We start from the raw sequence: 21,479 nt of genomic DNA on the forward strand, positions 1-21,479 counted from the left end.
GGTCCTAACCAGGAGAGTTGGATCAAAATAGAAAATTGTATGTTGTTGAGTTGGTCAGCCCTTACAGCCTCCAGCCTGATGCCACACTCCATCACAGCCTTAGCACTCAGCAACACCTATAGGCCTTCCCAGGCCTCTCAATAAACATGTCTCATAGACTTCTGGGTTTATCCCATACAGGAGTTCAGGACCTGTAGCAAAAAACAATGAGAGGGAAAAGAAGGGGAGGGAAATACTCATTCTTCCAGGCTGTATGGCTCTTGAAGCACTCTCTCTAGTCGTTTCGCTCACATCCACGGCAGGCCTCCTCAGAGGTTGTGCCTTCGACAACACACTCATCTGTCTTGAAATCCAACAAAATCTTTCTTCTCTGCATCTTTTTCTTTTCTTTTCCGCAAACGATTTAACAATCGTCTATCCACTTGCTGCAATGCAATCTTCCACTCCAGTCCTGCTGCAGTGTTAAACTTACTCAATTCCCCTTTTACACCGACTCGTTGCTACATTCTTTTTCTTCAGCTTTAACAGATCAAAATTTGTTAGTAACACACGTTGAAAAGCCTCCTGCCGCTTCTCAAATCTGGCAAAATCCAGGCTGGGGGCGATGGAAAAAATGCCCCTATTTGCATGATCTAATGTCCCGTTTACAAAAGTCCTAGTCCTCCCTTTCCGTAACCTTTAGAAAGAGCTGGGCCAAAATCACAAAGTCCAGAATCCAAATCTCACAAAATTATTATGAAGCAACATGAGATGTAGCCAATTATATCATGCCTTTGGTTCTCAAAAGGATAACTTTTTATCACTTGGGCACTAGCTCCCTTTTTGAATAAAATGTCAATCAAAAATTTAAAAATCAATGTCAGTTCTTAATCCTTCTGTGTCAGGAATATGGGATCAATTTTTTTCCAAAAATAAATATATATTTTTTGCACTGCCACCTTGTGACAGTTTTCCATACAAAGTCTCCACAACTAGTAACTCCTCTCCTTGTCCTCTCTTTTCAGTATCCATCTCCTCTCCAAAACATTCATTCACATTCCTTCTCCTTCTTCTTGACTTACCAAGATTACTTGTATTCCAAAGTGCTGCAAAAAAGAACTTTTAACATTTCCCTATAACCTGTGAGGGGTTTAAACAGTCTGTCGAACAGAAAAAGGGGGAAGTAGCCCACAGAGGCTTGAGTTTTCAAAAGTACACTTGTTCAGGCTCATTTTTTTTTCTTGAGATTCAATTTCTGGGCAAATGTCCAGCTCTTATCTGTTGTATCACCATGTTCTCCAAAAACACTGAAGCATTGTTCTTTCAAAACAAGGATTTTTTTTTCAAGCCTAAGACCATTTTTTTTTCAAAAAAAAGATATCTACAGCTTCCGAATTGCCTCTGAACAAACATGTTGGCTTTTTCTCAAGACATTTTCCCAGGTCAGAATGCACAGCACACAGAAACCAGGATTTTTTCTCATTTCAGGAAATAGCAGATATTTACACACAGAATGATTTAACCAAAAACACTCTACATCTCTTATTTAGAATCACATCACTCAATTGTCATCTTTTTTCATTAAATTCACATGTCCAACATACATTTTAAAATCTACTAACATTGTTTATAACTCTTTATGCATTTTGAATTCAACACATACATCTCATTCACACAAGGTCAACAGGAATTCTGATTAGTGGTTAGTTGTTTAGATAAAGTCACACACTCTCTCTCAGCTCATGAAACATTCTCACCCAGTTGTCCCAAAACAAGTCCAAAGCAAAGATTTAAGATCCAGGTGAAAGACAGAACCCCAATATATATATATATACATTTACATCATCACTCATTTATCATCATTTTTCTTTCTTTTTTTTTCCCTCATATTAAATTCACATTACATTTTTAAAACTCCACTAGTTCACAGCGGCTTTCGTTGACCTTGGCTGTCCACTGGAATTCCATTATCTTTCTCTGGGCATTTAGCCTGAGGGAAGAAATATTCTAACAAACTTGGATCAGGTTTTTTTTTTTTTTAAGACACAGTTAACAAGTTCATAACTTATCGTTTTTACCTTGGACTGTCTGCCAAGATTTTCCCACTATCTTTTTTGGCATGAGGCCCAGATGCAAAAAAAACTTTTTAAGAAAACAGCCTTTGTTTCTCAGAAATAACAAGGAAAACTCTTTTGAAACACAATTTAACCTTTTAAACATTTCTCATAGAAATTATATGCTTAGTTTCCATTTATGCCAAGTAACTCAAAATAATTCCAGTTTTCTTGCACACACAAAGTCCTCATCAAAGGCTCTCTTTTGAAAGACAGTCTCTGAACCTCAACACAATTTTAACAGCCTCCCTCCCTTTTTCTGGCCTCTCTGCAGCTTGTCAGCAAAAGTAAACTAACAACACAGACAGACCCTCTTCGAATCAGATTTTTTCAACCGTAATAAAACATCTCTAGATATTTGTGCTCAACATTTTTTGTATAAATCTATAGACTCATTTTTTCATTTTCACTTCAATATTACCACGAAACATGCAGAACTTGAAACTCATTATTCCCCACACATGACAAAGAAATCAAACAGTTTTTTTTTTCAAAAGGGTATGCCACCTTCCCTCTTTTCATTTTTTTTTTCTTCCTTTCCCCGGGAGTTGCGACTCAGTCTTTGAATGGATTTGCATCCTCATGAGTCCTGCACGACTTGGTCTTGGGGCACCCTCACAAGTCTTGTTCTCTGGGGAATTCCTTCTACGGCTCTACTTGCAACTGAGCCGAAATTGTCTAACATACACTGTAATGGGGTGGTGGATTTGAACCCACTGCCTCCCATCCTTCCTAATAGAGGGGACTGCCTTGGCCTGGGCACCCGGACACTCAATGGTATGCGTCAGGAATCACAAGACAGAACCCCTTTCTACCTCCCTGGGAACCTTTGTGTGTCCCTCCCGGCGCCGGTGTTCCCTAGTGTCTTACTTGACCACTATACTTGCCAGATTTCTGTAGACGTCGGACCAACCTTCACCCCTGGACTTTTCCCTGGATCCTTTTCCTCCTGTCTGGTTTCTTTGGAACCTCACTGGCGTTGCGGCTCCCACCGTCGGCCGGCGTTGGCATCAGAGGCAAGCACCGCAGCCGGTCTTGCAATATTCAGGGGCCCCTTCTCGTCTCACGGTAGTTGCCTCCAGCCCCCACCGCCGAGTTGGGACCGTCCCGCCAACGGGATCCGTCTCCGACCTCCTGGCCCGTCTTATTGTGGAATCACGTCGGGGTCACCAGAAAATGTAGCGGAAGCCAGACTTCCCCTCTTCTCGTGTGTCTGTACGGACGCAGTGGAAGTAGGAGACAGACAACTGAAGTTTTTTCCAAAGAAAGCAGTTTACTAAAGTTCATGCAGCTGCAGAGGTTCATCCCACGCACAACTAGGTGCTGAAAAGGGAGAACCCCGCCGACAGGGCCAAGTGTCTATTTATACAATTCAATGGGTTCGGTTTACGACCGCCCACATATCAAACCATTGGTGCATATTTGTGGTGCAGTATTACATTTCGTCATTACTTTCGTTTCTCTCAAAACACATGATTTCGGGGAAATCATGTGATAACCCATCGGCTGTGTACCTGGCCTGCTCGTACCTCCTTATATGGCCATTTCCTCCTACCCCTTCATTCCTGCCTTATTCCCAACCCCCAGGCTGAGAACAGCTGGTTTAGTGGAAGTGATTAAGGTCGGATAACAGAGGCTAACCACATTATCACACCAGGGTTTTAAAGTGGGCAGCCCCTCATTTCTGCCGCCTGCAGAATTCTGGGGAATGTAGTTTGGGAAGGTGAAGACTTCTGTACCCAAGTATTCAAAATGTCCTACCCTAAACTACATTTTACAGAATGCTGCAAGTGGCAGCAATATGGGGCTGCCCACTTTAAAGCTCTAGTATGAAGGCATTGTTAGTGAGCAACCTGCTTCAATGGAATCTCATGTTCAACTGAGGTCCTTCCTCTTAAGTGAAACTAACCCTCCATTTATGGACCCTTTCCCATAAATTGGGTTCCTTAAAGAAATATGCATTTGGTTTGGAGCATAGCACATCAGGTGAACATGGTGTTGCCATTCAGAGCTCATGCCAGCTATACTGTTGCCATTCAGAGTTTATTAGTGCTAGTCCAAGGTTATGGGTCTCAGGCAGGTCAATCTCCTGTATTTCGGCTTACGACCTTTGGCTCTTCAATGATGCTTGGGCTCTCATGTCTCCCTTATTGGTTCAACTGTCTCTTAATAATAATAATATTTATTTATTTATTTATTTATTTGCTCATTCGTTTATTTATTTATTTCTAACCCTCAGCTTTCTCTCCGAAGGGACTCACGGAAGCTTCCAAATATAATGCAAAAATATGGCAAACGTTCAATGCCATAAAAATAAAGACATTTACACATACAATTAAAACTTTGGCTAAAAGGTTATAAATCCAAGTCCATAAGTTTACTGCTGAACTCCATGATGGCAAAAAAAAAAAAATCTAGTCATTAATATTGGCTTTCTAAATGTAAGCCTTGTGTTATGTTGATCTGGGCTTCAGGTAATGTAATGTGTTAAAATACTATTCATGGGAAGCTCACATGAATTAAATCTTTCCCTGTCTTCATTTCAGCCTAGAAGCCTTTGGTCCTCTATTTTATCAGAAAAAAAAACTTTACAAAGAATCAGGACACATTTTACTTGGCCAAGTCCTGACGTTGCTACTAAAAGTATACAAGTTTGTTAAGTCATAGGTGAAATGTGGACCACCACTACTTAATTGGAATTCAACCATTGGCAAGTTGTATCTTAAGGATACAAGGTAAAATTGCTTTTTACAAAGCATTTCTGATAACAAGTTTAAAAATGCAATGTAAATGTAGGAAGATGTTGCCTAGTACAATTTTAAATGACGTTGTTTTTGGAAAAATTATCACTGGGCAGCACATTTACTTTTGAAATAAAAGTGGCAGGTATGTTAGTTTGGAATATCAGTATGCAAAGGAATTTTGTCAAACCTTACAGTGTGACCAAGAGAATAAAGTTGCTTAAGCTATGAAAGGCTATGCTACCAGCTTCCTGTTGAAAGTCACAAGGAGTTCAATTTTGAGTAAATAAGTTCTCTTTTAAAGTTTATGATATAGGTTATGAGACCATAGTTTGTCTTGGGGGCATCATTGGGCATCTGCCTTTTTTATTGTGTCAAAAGCAAATTGAGAATACTGCAAGTCACTTCTGGTGTGAGAGAACTGTCCGTCTACAAAACTGTTGCCCAGGGGACGCCAGGATGTGTTACCATCCTGTGGGAGGCTTCTCTCATGTCCCCACATGGGAAGCTGGGGCTGACAGGCGGGAGCTCACCCCATCTTGCGGATTCAAACTGCCGACCTTCACGTCAGCAACTCAGCTGGCACAAGGGTTTAACGCATTGCGCCACCATGGCTCCTCGGGCACCTGCTTGTCCCTGAATCATCCTAATCCCATTTATCTTTCATAGTATCACTACCAGCCCACCTGCCCTCTCTGAATAAGCAAGCAAAGACTGAGAAGTAATAGGATGAACTGTAATAGCCAACACATGTTGCCCTGGGACTTTGGGAGTGAGGCAAATAGATGCCAAAGCAAGGGGCAGGTCAACAAGAAATGGAGATCAATGCAAGTATCGTAACTGGCTGAAAGAAAGCATTTTAGTAGTACATGAAGCTGCCTCATACAAACTCAGGCGACTGGACAATCTCCTTCAGTATTGCTTGCATTGAGTCCATGGGCATTTCGGGGGGGGGGGGGGGCAGAGCTGGGCATTGCAAGTGAATGAGGTGCCTTTTGTATGAATGTTTGCGCTTCCCCTTCTCTCAAGAGCAGCTTAGGAGGCACACTTCCCTTCCCACATTTAGACCAACTAGGATTACAATATACAGTTCTCTGTATTCATGGATTCTGTATAGATGGATTAAATTATCTGCAACTGGAATATTTTTAAAAGGCTCCACCCACAACATCCCCCCCCCCCCCCCGTGATTTCATCATTTTATATAAGGGGCATCATTCTACTATGCCATTGCATATAATGGGACTTGGTTATCCATGGATTGTAGAATCCACACATAGTCCTGGAACTCCAGAATATACCAAGAGTCCAATGTAAAGTGTTCACAAAATAGGAGCCCCCGATGGTGCAATGGCAGGACTGCTGGCTTGAAGGTTGAGTTGCTAACCTGAAGGTGCCAGTTCAAATCCAACCCAGTTCGAATCCAATCCATCCCCTGGGCAATGCCCTTGTAGACGGCCAATTCTCTCACACCAGAAGTGACTTACAGTTTCTCAAGTCACACCTGACACACCAAAAAAAAAATAGAAATCAAGTTCCATGAAGAAAGGCATCTGGCATGCTTTTTGGAGGGAAGACATTGTGGGAGATTGAGGTAGAAAAGTTGAGATTATCCCACCTATAGGCTACATGCTGTTCTGTGGCCAGTTTTGCAAAAGCATTCCCACCAAACAGATGGGTGAGTTGGTTGACAAATGGATAGACAGACAGAAAAAGGAAGACTTGATTGATCCTCCATTTAAAATAAGTTATGTGCTCTCCCTTCAAAGAATAAACATTTTAGTTTACTGGAAGTAGATATATCCAGTTTTGATTTTTGGAGGCTGGCAAATGGGATGATTCAGTTTCACGAGGTCTATAGATCTGGCTTACGTTTCAGCACTCTATCCTATTTTCTATTAAAGACTTAGGAAGTTAAATCAAGAGTGTTGATTGAAGCAAGGAACTTTATTCATTGTTAAATATTTTTAAAAACTATCGCAAAGAAACATTCCTGTGCTGTATAATGGCAAAAGGCTTATTTGTTGAAATCAAGGTGAAACAGCTATTGTCTAATTCCCGTTAATCTATCGTTTCAATTAGAAAACAGATCCCTGAGCTATATTTTATTTTCCTGGAAGTGAAAAGCTTCAGCATGATTGCCAAGTAGTATCTCGTTATTGTGTGCCTTTAAGAGGGTTCTCTTGGAAATATTTACTCAGAGAAGGTTGGCTTTTGCCTTCCTCTGAGATTGAGAAATATAATAATAATAATAATAATAATAATAATAATAATAATAATAATAACAACAACAACAACAACAACAACAACAACAACAATAACAACAACTTTATTTTTGTACCATCTCCCCAAAGGGATTCAGGGCAGCTTACATGGGGCCAAGCCCGGGTAATTCCAATAAACAGAATAAAACACATCAAAATAAAAGTACAAAATTATACATATTAACATGGTAAAATTAAAATGGTGACCATAGTATAGTTAAACATAGTTTAGACACCAGAGTAAAAGTCATAAAAACGAGCTGGGCCAAAGTGCGCAGAGTGAGTGTTGTAAACAGAGGGGATGAGGTAGATGACTAAAGTGCTGCAAACAAGAAGAGACTTGGATGGGGTGGACACTGGGGCTGTTTCCAACTGATGGAATAAAGTAAAGTGCATCAGATAAAGTAATGGTCACTGGTACGGGATCTATCATGAGGATGAAAATTAATTCTCCAAAAGCATGCTGGAAAAGCCAGGTTTTAAAACTTTCTCTAAAAGCTAGCAGGGTGGGGGCTTGCCTAATCTCCCTGGGGAGCGAATTCCAGAGCCAGGGGGCCATAGAATCATAGAATCATAGAGTTGGAAAAGACCTCAAGGGTCATCCAGTCCAACCCCCTGCAAGAAGCATAGCACCCCTGACAGATGGCCATTCATAGCACCCCTGACAGATGGCCATCCAGCCTCTGCTTAAAAGCCTACAAGGAAGGAGCCTCCACCACAGTCCGGGGCAGAGAGCTCCACTGCCGAACAGCTCTCACAGTGAGGAAGTTCTTCCTGATGTTCAGGTGGAGTCTCCTTTCCTGTAGTTTGAAGCCATTGTTCCGCATCCTAGTCTGCAGGGCAACAGAAAACAAGGCTGCTTCCTCCTCCCTATGACTTCCCCTCACATATTTGTACATGGCTATCATGTCTCCTCTCAGCCTTCTCGTCTCCATCACGGAGAAGGCTCTCTCTCACACATCCCCACCAACCACACTTGTGACAGAGGTGGAAGCGAGAGGAGGGCCTCCCCCAACAAACGAAGAAATTGTGCAGGTTCATAGGAGGAAATGCAGTCACAAAGGTAGTCGGGGCCCGAACTGTTCAGGGCTTTGTAGGTGATAACCTGCACTTTGAATTGGGCCCGGAAGATGAACGGCAGCCAATGGAGCTCCTTAAACAGAGGGGTTGACCAGTTCCTATAATTCACCCCGGTTAGTAGCCTGGCTGCTGAACGTTGGATCAGTTGAAGTTTCAGGGCTGTCTTCAAGGGCAGCCCCACATAGAGCGCATTGCAATAGTCCAATCTAGAGGTGACTAAGGCATGGACCACTGTGGCCAGATCAGACTTCATGAGGTATGGTCGCAGCTGGTGCACAAGTTTCAATTGTGCAAAGGCCCTCCCGGCCACCGCCAACACGTGAGCATCAAGCGTCAGTTCTGAGTCCAGGAGGACCCCCAAACTGCAGACCTGTGTGCAATCCCGTTGAGCACAGGTTGCCACCCAATAATATATCTAGATAGGTTTTTCTATTCTTTTCGAAGCTCAAACTGCAGTAACATTTTGCTGTATGATACTCTCAAGCCGAAATGTTTTATGTAGTTTTCCCCAGTTAAGGTCTCTGTCATACCAGTTCTTTCTTATTAATTTCTTCCAACTGTTCCTTACAATATGGTTTCCAGATCACTCAACATTTTGGTTGTGTTTCCTTGGATAGCCTAGGATTTTTTTTGGTTTGAGGCACATTACTTTATTGGGTTCACTGGTACACATGGCACACGAGAGACAGACAGGCAGACTCAAAGCGACACACGTGTACTCCACAAGGTCACGGACACAATGCGTGGCATGCGTACTCCTCCCTGGTGCAGAGGGTTGCAACAGCCTTTTAAAATGTGACTTTTAGCAGTGAATACTATCCTCCAAATATGGCTTGACTTCCACAGAATAGAGGGGAACTATTATATCCAGAGACATGGGTCCCTTTTCCATTATGCAATTATATGTCTTATGGAAACTTGAGATGTGCTGTTTAAAAAGGGGTGTTTAGAAATTTCAGTCAGATAACTATAGCACATTGCTAAATTACAAATTCCAAGATTCCACAGAGGACTGCAGTTGAATCATAGTGCTATAACTGCAGTGTGAAAGGGCTTGAAACTATGTTTCTGTTAATATGGCCCAAGAATGCACAGCCTTAACTTTTAAAAAGCCTAGTACTTTTTACATGTAAATAGGTCTAAAGAGGTCTCATATTTGTGTCTTCGGTTGTGTTTGAATTAAAAGCAAGACATTTGTCCCTGCTGAATCTTGTTAGTTTCAGCACGTCTAGACTTTCTTGAATTTCGATCATGTTTTCTGGGGCATAGCCTTATGTCTTTTATATTTGTGCCACCTATAAATTCAAAAAGTGACACCTCTGTGACTCTCTCAGGTCACTTACAAAAATGTTGAGCAACCCAAGGACCAGGAAACAACATGAAGGCAAATCAGTTTTGCTATGAAAACTACAGATAATTGTTACCAAACCAGTACATAGTGAGAGTTAAATGTTGACTGCGAACAACAAATAGCTTAATTAGAATCATTTGTTGAATAGAAAATAATCATAGTGAAGCAAGGCTACGGCAGTACAGAAATTATGTATACATTTAAAGAGAAAAATATCACTTCCAAATGTGTGTATGGAGACTTGTCACACTGGTAGCTATTATTCCTTTGAACCTCTGATCCCTTGCTGGTCGATTAGGACATTTAGTTTCTGTTTTAGCTTTATTACATTATCTCATCAAGGTTTCGCAGGCTGATAAAGCTAGAAAATGAAATTTAAATGTTATTTTAAATCTTGGGTCAGGTAAGGCAATGATCATATGTTCCTTCAAAAGAATATAATAATGTCAAAATGTCAGTGGTTTTCAAAGCTCTTTAGAATATTATGGTTGACTCTGCAAAGCAGAATAATGAGGTTGATCCCTCCCCATTTTTCCCTGCTCGGTTGTAAAGATTTGAGATCTAGAAAATATGCAATTGCGAAATGATAAATAGCTTTAATGATTTCTGTTCATTTTATACAATACCTTTTTTTCAGGAATTACTTGCAGAAGGAAATAGACTTATTACCTCTGCTTTTGAAAGCGCACCCTGTAATAGGGGCAGCTTACGCCTTATTGTATTATGGTGAACTCCTGAGGTTAAGTAGACAATATGACACGTGTACAGCCATGTTCTGCTTCTCTTCTCTATTCCCCTCTATTTTTGCCCAGAACTTATTATAGAGTTCCAAAACAGTCATGGCTTCAGATATCAATGTACATAATATCGGGATGTACAGTAGAGTCTCACTTATCCAACACTCGCTTATCCAACGTTCTGGATTATCCAACGCATTTTTGTAGTCAATGTTTTCAATATATCATGTTATTTTGGTGCTAAATTAATAAATACAGTAATTACTACATAGCATTACTGCGTATTGAACTACTTTTTCTGCCAAATTTGTTGTATAACCTGATGTTTTGGTGCTTCATTTGTAAAATCATAACCTAATTTGATGTTTAATAAGCTTCTCCTTAATCTCTCCTTATTATCCAACATATTCACTTATCCAACATTCTGCCGACCCGTTTATGTTGGATAAGTGAGACTCTACTGTATATGTTTCTCCAGACACCTCTGCTCTTCCTACAGGGAGATGAAAAGTGGTGTTTAAGCAAAGGTTGTATTGCTTCTCCAGAGTTTTCAGTCATATGTTTTTTACTGGTGGTTTATAATTGAGTAGATTTGGCAAGTTTTTTGCACACTAACAATACCTGTAAGCTGCTGTTGAACACAATACTTAATAACAATTGCTTATGGAAGACTGAAAATGGAAGTTTTCAGGTATTCTTTCAGGTAGCAGTGCTCTCAACACGAATATTGGTATGTGCTACTTGATGTCTTCTACTGGCTCCTTCAACACATAAGGAACAAACAAACCACAGATCTTCCTATGTTTTTCCGAGTTGTCCTGATTTGTCAGGGAGTCCCAATTAGCCCTCTTTTGTTCCACTCATTCAATTCTGTGAAAATACTCCAGTTTATCTATCTTCTCATTTTTCTCCTTTATCTTCAGCTTACTTCCATTGCTAAAAATTGAGAGCAAAAGTACTTTTTTTTTACAATTAATTTCACTAGGGCAGTGGTTCCCAACCTTTTTTTTTTTTTAACCAGGGACCACTTTAATATTTTTGTTGTTAGCAATAATACATTATGTTAATCTACAAATAAACGTAAATCAAAACTTTTAACATATTTGTTAAACTTAAAAGTAACATGAGTTATGAATACTATTATAATATAAAAAGGACATTTTAAATAGAAAATTAAATTTGGTTTGCATCAATGTAATTTTTGAGCTTGTATCTTCTTTACAGGTTGGGTAATCCTGGGGCTAATATTATTGCTCAAAGCTACATGCATATCATCACTTACTTTCAATCGCTTCCTGGTCTTGTTTTTAATTATCAGCAAAGCAGAAAACTCTTGTTCGCATAAAGAAGTTGTGGAGAAGAGCATAAGATGGTGCAAGGCAAGTCCTCAAATTTTAGTATAAAAATGCTTTTTTACACGAAAACTCCTCAAGAGAATCAGATTCAAACGCATTCTTGCAGTTTCTTTCATTTTGAACTTCAATGAGCTCTTCCTGAATTTCTTCTGCGACCTCTCCAACATTTCTATCATCATTTAAAAAGTCAAAAATTACTATCAATATTGAGGACTCATGGTCAGTAAAACTACTGGAGCCGTGAATCACTAAACAGCAAAACAGAATCACTGACACTGCCAACCAAGACAAAAGAATGTGTGCTACTGACTGAAGCTGGGTGGCACAAGTATGTGACACGTGATGTCAATCGCTTGCCCTCCCCCTGGGCTCTTGCACTTGCCCGACGTCCCATTCGCTGGTGCTGCAAGAGATTCATTGAAACGAATAAAAGTTTAAAATTTTAAATGTTTCATGGACCATATTTTAGTCCTTGAGGACCACTGCACTAGGGGGAAGAGAAGGGAAACAAATCTTTCTCTTTTCAGTATGTTCTAGCAAAAGCAAACTGCTACAATTTCACCCTGCTCTTCATTAATGACCTTTGCCATCTTGGCCACACTCTGATGGTGCTTCACTGTATTTATCCTAGTGAAATATGAATATGTAATCCTAATTTGTTTCTCCTCAAACAAGCCTGAGTAATAAGTCCAGAACAAACCAGGAATTATGGTTCTAGTTCAGGCACGGGAAAACTTTGACCCTCCAGGTATTTTGGACTTCAACTCCCACAATTCCTAACAGCTGATAAGATGGTTGGGATTTCTGGAAGTTGAAGTTCAAAACACCTAGAGTACTGACGTTTGCCCATGCCTGTTCTAGTTTGTCTGGATAAAGACAAGCCAGAGTCCCCGAGTTTTACATAATGATATATAATATCATTATGTAAATAGATGGGGTGGTCTATGATTTGTCTCCTCCCTTTGTCTTGGCACACTGCCTTTCTATTAGGTCTGACCTGGCCCTCTATTGTGCAGGTTAAAAAGTCCCGCTACTTTGCATACATTCATTTAATATAAGATATTAATCATAATATAGAAATAACTCCTCAATCCAAATCTGAGGAACAGCCATTACAGTTAAGTAAAGACAGAAAAAAGCTGATTTACAGTAAAACAAGTGTAGAAGGTGCCTCTTGGGACTTATAGAACAGTAATTACTACAGTGTAAAATGAACATTCATATGACCGCAGGGAAATAGCAGTTGTTTAATTAAAATGAAAATCACCAATATGCTAAACTGCTGTTTAGTAGTAATTACATTAGGCAGGGGCAAGAATAGGCCAGAGTTAGAAAAAATGGTAATTGACTATATAAGCACAACACAGGTAAAATATCTAATGGTATGAGAGAATAGAGATAATTCTAATATGAGCCTTTTCAATGTAGCTAAAAGGAAAACATTCCGCAGTATGGCAAAAAAGAACATTTATCACATGAAATAATAATGGCTTAACTCAATTCTCTAGGAGAAAACACATCAGTAATGGATATTGCCAACAATATATATTTTCAGTTCATTGTCAGTAGCTTATTATAGTTAACACACATTGATAGATCTTCAATTTCCATGGGCAAATTAAAAAAACCCACTCCAACCCATAGCTAGTATTCTGAAAATATTATATTTAATGGCATTAAAGATATAAACTCTATTTTCACTGCTGTACTTCCCATTTTCATCAGCTTAAGTGTTATTCTTATAATTATTCGGCATTGCAAAGGGCTTTTAAGGACAAGAAAACACCTCTGAGGATACTTGCTATAGATGTGGGCAAAATGTCAGGAAATAATGCTTCTGGAACATGGCCATACAGCCCAGAAAACTCACAATAATCCAGTGATTCTGGCCATGAAAGCCTTTGACAACACAGTAAATATCGTCTTTTAAAATTTCCCACACTATAATTCTCTATGTTGGAAGTACATTGAAACCTCTACTTAAGAGCATCCCAACTTCAGAGCATTTTGAGTTAAGAGCTGTCACTCAGCCCACATTTTGCTTTAACAAAAGAGCATCACTTTGAGTTAAAAGCTAGTGTCAGGAGGAACACAAGCCCTTTAGGGCTTCAAGGGAGCAGCCCTCATGTCTCTGTGCCTTGTGCTCTTGTCTGCTTTGCTCTTGTCCACTTTGAGGAACTTTGGGTTAGTTGATTTTTTTGTAGTTTTTATTGCTGGTATGTTTGGCTTCATGGAGAAGGAGAGAGAGCAAGAGAGGGAGGGAGGCTGGAATGAATACCATATGAAGAAAATGGTGCTTCTGCCTCTTTGTTTTGTTCTTTGTGCTTCCAAGCCACAACTTTTTGCTTCTACCATTTTAAAGCAGATCTTTCTTTTGTATTGTTCTATGTGAATGTGCATTTATACATTATTTGTTATTTATAAAGTATATTTTCTTATTTAAAAACACGTAACAAAAATGGGGGTATTCGGAGGATGGCACAGATTAGCATATCAATAGGAAAATTAACTTTGAGATAAGAGCATTTTGAATTAAGAGCTCAGTCACAGAACAAATTGAATGGTTAAGTCAAGGTATCACTGTATCGATGTATTATAATTAGATGTTCGTAAGCCTTTTATTCGGAACCCCTGGCAGCAGAGCGGAGGTAAACCACTGAGCTGCTGAACTTGCTGGCCAAAAGGTTGGTTCGAATCCGAGTGGGGTGAGCTCCCACTGTTAGCCCCAGCTTCTGCCAACTTAGCCAACAAGCAAATGTGAGTAGATCAATAGGTACCTCTCCGGCGGTTAGGTAACAGCGCTCCATGCAGTCATGCCGGCCACATGACCTTGGAGGTGTCTCCGGACAACGCCGGCTCTTTGGCTTAGAAATGGAGATGAGCTCCAACCCCCAGAGTCAGACACAACTAGACTTAATGTCAGAGGAAAACATTTACCTTTATATTTTAAGCTTTTTATTACAAAAATAATAATACTGGCAAACAACAAAACTGTTTTGAACATTATGCTTTTCAAAATGAAACTAGTTATAAACAAGATAGGTTTGTTCTGTATGTTTGTTCGTAAATCGAATTTGTAAGTTGGAACAGGTACATTTTTTAGTGTATATATACACACACACACACACATATACATACACACACACACACGCTTTGGATAGCATAGGGAAGGGTTAACAGCCCTGCAGTGTGTTGGTTGCTGTAGGTGCCCCTGTTCAGAAGATTTCACAGCATTTTCTGTCTCTGTGGTAAGTGGATTTTGAAAAAAATGGCTTTTTGTAGACACAAAGATTGGTAATAAAGCTTCAGTTGAGATACCTTTTCCCCATGATAATAACTCTTTCAGGAGTGAATTTCCCTTCCGAGGGGTAAATTTCTCTCACTTTCTGTTGTCTCACTCCCGTTCTTAAATATGAATCGTTTGTAAGTTGAATGTTTGTAACTCAGGGACTGCTGGGGGGGTTGTATAGACAATTTTGTTGTTGGGGATATCACACAACTAAGATTGTCAACAACTTTAGACAGTTTTGACAGAGGCACAGATCCAATTTGAAGCATAGCATTTCCAATGTAGGGTGTCCTTTTGACTGTATACAACCAGGTCATGTCCACAATGGGGACAAATGAGTCTGCCTCACATTCATTGGCAGGTGGATTACAGAGTGTTGTGTGTTTTCCGGGCTGTATGGCCATGTTCCAGATGTATTCTCTCCTGACGTTTCGCCCACATCTAAGGCAGGCATCCTCAAAGGTTGAGAGGTTGTACCTCACAACCTCTGAGGATGCCTGCCATAGATGTGGGCGAAACATCGGGAGAGAATACTTCTGGCACATGGCCATACAGTCCGGAAAACACACAACAATCCTGTGATCCCAGCCATGAAAGCCTTCAACAACACATTGAATTACACAATGGCTTCTGCCTGGGTGGATTCCTATGTCTATTATTTCAGTGCTACCCAGAAAGCGGGATAATTGTATAATAAATTACGTTTCCATTGGCCAAACTGGTGGGTCAACTAAAGCCTTGATCCGGACTAATTTTCTTGGCAAAGACTAAAGCTATAGCCAATAAGGCTGTCAAATTTTCTATTCCAACAAAATGTGGTCTGTGTTCATTGCTGCAAGATGCAAAACCACACTTTCTTCACTTGGTCTTCAAGACACAAAAGCTGACAGCAAACATTGCTAATAGATTTCATGTCTTGAGTACTGGTGACTTTAGTCTATGAGAATCATAGAATCATAGAGTTGGAAGAGACTACATGGGCCATCTAGTCCAACCCCCTGCCATGAGGAAAAAGCACAATCAAAGTATCCCTGACAGATCACCATCCAGCTTCTGTTTAAAAGTTTATAAGGAAGGAGTTTTCATCACACTCTGAGGCAGAGTTCCACTAATGAATAGCTAGTACAGTCAGGAAATTCTTCCTAATATTCTGATGGAATCTCCTTTCCTGTAATTTGAACCCATTGCTCCTAGTCTTAGTTTCAAGGGCAGCAGAAAACAAGTGGCTGCAGTGATGAAGCAGAACAGAAGATTTATTTATTTATTTATTTATTTGCGACATTTATATACCGCCCTTCTCACCCCGAAGGGGACTCAGGGCGGTTTACAAGTATATATACATACATTATATTATACAACTATATCGCAATATTATTAGTAATATTGCATGTAATATAAATATACAATTATAATAGTCAATTATTATTAGCAGTAGGCAGGAAAAAGACTGATCTTAAGGAAAAGAGAGTTAACATTTGGATTTCTCCCTTGTTGCCCCATATGCAAGGCTCTGATTTCAAATGTGCTAAGCAAGCCTGAACTCCTTATTAAGTACAGCCCTATATGGTTTGGGTCCAGGTTACCTACAGGATATCCTTCTCCCTTACAATCCGCCCCAGACACTGAGGTCATGCAGTCAGTCAGAACCCGACTGGCAACTGTCACTCAGAAGACCGTTTCATCATCGGCTGCCCCAAGATTGTGGAATGACCTGCCTAGAACTCCAACAGATAAATGGTCTATTAATTTAAAACACAACTGAAGAACTATCTCTTCCGGCAGGCCTACCCAGTGTTTTTACTTATGAATGCAGGGTGAATTTTAATCTGCATTTTATCTGTGTATATTTGTTATATGCATTTTAATACTGTTTTATCTCACAGTTTTTAACCAAGTTGTACCCTGTCTCAAGCCACAATTATTATCATTATTATGAAGATAAAACAGCAGAGTACCACACAACAGCAAAATCTTTGCCATGCCATCAGCTTTCTAACTATTGACAAGCATCATGTAAGCTGGTTCCCAAGGCAAGTGTCTACTGACTTGAACTTGCAAATCATTTGTCATTGGAAACAAAATCCATCTGTTACACTACCTCAGATGGGCAATGCCTTACTTGGTGGTTGCAATCTGTGAAAAATTTTTATCCCAAGTGGGAGGTTTCATCTAACATCTTGGTCCCTTTCCATAATGCATCTTCTGTGGCAATACATCCCTGCTTTTAAAATTCATCAAGTTTTTTCTCTCTCAGAAATACCATTTGAGGACAAAAATATTGTTGTGGCTAGACAGCACGAGAAACTTTGGCCGTCCGGATGTCTTGCAGAAAGCCCAGCCAGCTTACTGGCTATTAGGAATTGTGGGAGTTGAAGTCCAAAACACCCGGAGGGCCGAAGTTTGCCTATGCTTGGGATAGAATCTAGTTAGCAACTGACAGCTTCCTGATAAGATCATTTCTCCAGGTGTAAATGACAGTTTTGAAAAATCAGATGAATTTGGCTGAAGAGTAGACTGGAAAATAGCTGCTGAATGTCAAAGCAAGACAGTCATTAACAAGAGGCATCAGACATCACAATATAGAATGTCTTTCAAAGAACAAGATACTGGTGAGGAAGACAGAAACTCTTTACCAATCAAGAAGACTTCTCTTATTTCTTGATCATATTTTTTATATAGGAAAGAAAACACTTATATTCTAGAATTACAACCTTTCAATAGACCAACAGGTACATAACTGCAGTAATCCATCACTTTCAAACCACAGCATGTTCTCATCTTTATTATCTAATCACAAAACACATCACTGCTTTATCAAATGAAATTTTAATGACACTCCTCTCTTAGAGGGAAGCTTTAGAAATTACTCTGCAGCAAGCAATAATATTTCTAGAGAGGCCTCTGAGAGTCTGCCCACAGCAGTTAGAAGGAAAGGAATGGACCAAATACCAAGTGCCATTTCTATTCTCAGCATGAAAACGTAGCCTGGTGGGTCTTCTTGGCTTCTATCAATCAAAAAGATTTCACCACACATTTTAAAAATCCTCAGATTATGTGATACAGACATCTTGGTGAAAGTATCTAACACCTATTTGTTTGTTTTTTCCCCAAAGATTCTAATGGAAACATAGGCTGAACACATAAAGAATTCCAGTTAGAAAAATTCAAAAAGGCTAAAAACATCATTACCATAGAAAAAGAACTTCAGCCATACCCATTGCTTTATTTAATTTGACTTATACAACATAGACAGTTAAGAACAAGTTCTGTGTTTTAATTTACACTTCATTCATATAAGAAAATACTAAAGTGCAGCAAAGCTATATACAACTCCTCATATGGGGAAACCTATATAAGTAAGAGGCATTTATAGTGCATTCCTGATGGTAGCCTTTTCAAGGCATATTGGGGACTCAGAAATACAGCAGCCAGAGAAACTGAGCACAATGATTTCTTCACATGTATCTGTTTCTAATATATTCTCGATACAGAAGGATATCATCTTTTCCCAACGGCTGCATTATGCCCTTTGCAGCCTGGATATGAGCGTGAAAGATCTCAATAGATTTTCTGTCAACTTTAGGAGGCTGGACTTCATAAATGTTGTCTTGAGAGAAAGCGGAAATGTGTGTTCTAGAAAAAGCAACAAATACATAAACAAACAAAGGCAGCATTAAATTAAAACCACATGTCAGAGATTCAACTGGAAAAAAACTTCTACAGACAGACACAGATAATTCTACTGCCTAACTGTGTACATACAAGGTGGATGAGTGACATCAGCCTTACATGCTTTAGGGATCTATTGTGGTGGATACAAAACCCCTTTTGTGTCAGGCACAGAGGTGAGGCAATCCATCTGTTTTTTTAAATATACATACCAATTTTTAGCTGATTAGAACTGCCAGAGGAAATTGATTACCCCCTTTTATTTCAAATGTATTTAGATGTGGTTGTGGGAAAGAAACAGCCCTGGTCACCAACACAGGGAACCAGTCCAAGCCAGTGTGTCCCACTGGTTCTGCATAGCATTCCAGTGGCATTCAATTCCATTGATCATGATATCCTTCTTGGCCATTTGGTTGATAAAGGACTTAAGGATATTGTTTTGCAACAAGCCTAGTTCTCCTTTTGGATGTAATATGTCTAGAAGATAGTACTGAGGGACTACTGTGAAGCCTTAGGGCTTCTGCAAATCTTTACCCTCCTGATTTGCAACTAAACATCAGCTTAAGCACGAAAGTTTGTGCAAAAAGCTTATATGTATATTACATGGCTATGGAGAATTATAATGTATGGTTGTATTGTAACCCTAAATCAATGTTGTTTTTTCACATACTACTTTGGATTTTACCAGCTGTTTTATGTCAGAGCAGTTCTGGAAACTGCAGAGTCCAATTAAAATCTACAAACACCACTCTGCACTATTATTAACACAAGCGACAAGGCTGAGAAAAAGATTTTGAAATAGTGTGAGTATACAGAATGACCAGTACTTACAAATGTATAACCCCATCTAAGTGTTTAGAACAAAGAGGCTGATGACTCTTGGCTTGTTTGTGTTGACTCTGCCCCAACTGAACAAACCTAGGAATAGAAGCAAAAAAGCACAATAGGAAAGGAACTTTCTGAAATAATGAAGATAAAATGTCTCTTGCAGAATCTATAAGAGTCATACAGTTTTCACTAAGGGACACCAAGTTCTATTAAGGACACTAGAACATACAGCCTTATTTTGTTGGTGAGTAATGTTGAAGTTCTGAACTATTTTTACAAATGTCTGCTTTAGTATTAGCAATTTGAAGATTTGTAAGACTTCCTTTTTTAAAATGAAAACTGACAGCAAAAGAAGATTTTGAAAAGCTGAAGTGAATGCAACAACCATGTAACATACCATGGCACACATCTAGTGTTATGATTGAGCCTCATGGCTCTGTTACTGACAGACGTGGGCGTAAGACTCCTCGAGAGTCAGATACTCTCGAGGAGCGAGAGAGAAAAAGACTGCGAGACATATTTGCAGCACCATCTGACGAGGAGTCTTTCGAAGGGTTTACGGAGAGAATGGAGGAGGGGCTGGTTAGCTCAGAGGAGGATGAGATGGATTGGACTCGGGTAAGGGAGGAAGTGGGTGCCACTGGCCATGATGGGACAGAAGATGAATGGGGACCTTCAGGATTAGACCCATGGTTTAGCTGGAGGGATGGGACGGGATCCACAGCTGGAGATGCTGTTGGGCGTAGTCAGAGGTGTTCCAGCTCTGACGAGGAAAGTGATGAGGAAACGCCCGGGTTAAGGAGGACAGCTGACAGTGATGAAGATTTGTAACTGGCATAAAATGGGGCTTGGGAGCAATTGCAAATTGCGTTGGGCAAGGTAATCTGGGCAAACGCTTGGGATCCGTGTGTGTGTGGGACGCTTCCCTGAAGACTTGTGTGCTTTCCTGTGCTGTGACGTAAGTTGATTGGAATCCAGGGTCAGACGGCGGGAGGGATTGTGTGGGCATTTGTTTGTGCAAACCTGTGCTTACTCTTATTAGCTTGACCCTCCGTCGTCTTCTTGACGGACGCCATCTCCTGCTTTGAGAACTCGGACTGAACTGACCACGGCTTGTCTTCCCCCCTTCTTGGACTTGGAAAAACTACAAACGTCTGCTTCTGGCTTTGATCTACGGAACGGAACTGGTCTACTCAACTGCTACAATCCTTGGCTGTTTTACTCGTGTTGGAGATCCTGTCTGCTGTGTGTGTGTGTGGGGGAGCGACGCAAGTTACTCTAAGCACAGTGTTGGCAGCAGAGAGGAATCTGCTGCCAATTAGTTGCATCCTTTGTATCTTTTGTTCCTTGGCTTTCGTTTCGTTTATACCCAGGCTGAAGAAAGCAGTTTGTTTTTACCCGGATTAAACTCCGGTTTAATCCGGTTTATCTTTTGAACATTTACTTTTGCCCCTTTTTGCTCCTAAAGGCAAAAACTGCCTGGCCCTTGTGTTTTACGGGCATTTTTGAGTTCTGTAATCTAATAAACTCTGTTACTTTGAATCTTGTGGCGTTCTGTCCTTGACAGATTGCCCAACGCCCATAAAAAGTTTATTGCAGCAATAAACCCGTCAGGAAGACGATGGATGAGTTAAGGGCCAAAGTAGACCAATTGCAAACGGCTTTTACCGTTAGCCAAACAGCTCAGGCTGTGAAAGGACATGTTTTGACTCCTGAACGCTTTGACGGAACCAGGTGCAAGTTGCCAACCTTTTTGGCACAAGTGGAGCTTTATTTTTCTCAGCTCAGTGCTCATGCTTTTCCTACAGACACTAGCAAGGTGGCCTTTATTTTGAGTTTGTTGACCGGTCCCGCAGGACAATGGGCCACTAATTTAATTTTGGGAAATGACCCAGTCAAGGACAATTTGAATAATTTCAAAAAGTTGTTAACTGATACTTTTGGGGATCCTCTCCGCACGGAGAACGCTGGGTGGGCTCTGTATCGGTTGAAACAGGGAAAGGGGACTGTTTTGGATTACTTAAATAAGTTTAACCTGTATCGCCACCAGCTGGATTGGGGGGAAAATGCAT

The 21,479-nt window shown here is 40.2% G+C and overlaps 1 protein-coding gene across 1 annotated transcript in view; it reads right to left on the reverse strand.

Moving 5' to 3' along the window:
• Nucleotides 1–16,157: 16,157 nt before the first annotated feature.
• The window catches only part of fig4 (FIG4 phosphoinositide 5-phosphatase), a 75,857-nt gene continuing 70,535 nt past the window's right edge, over nt 16,158–21,479 (reverse strand). Inside the window, exons 22-23 of the mRNA XM_003215643.4 lie at nt 19,411–19,497; nt 16,158–18,543 (exon numbers count right to left, since the gene is read on the reverse strand). Coding sequence (XP_003215691.2) covers nt 18,366–18,543; nt 19,411–19,497 — 265 coding nt within the window. The 3' untranslated portion in view covers nt 16,158–18,365. The remainder of the gene's footprint in view (nt 18,544–19,410; nt 19,498–21,479) is intronic.

This window comes from Anolis carolinensis, chromosome 1 (genome assembly GCF_035594765.1).
Source record: "Anolis carolinensis isolate JA03-04 chromosome 1, rAnoCar3.1.pri, whole genome shotgun sequence".
Lineage (NCBI taxonomy): Eukaryota > Metazoa > Chordata > Lepidosauria > Squamata > Dactyloidae > Anolis > Anolis carolinensis.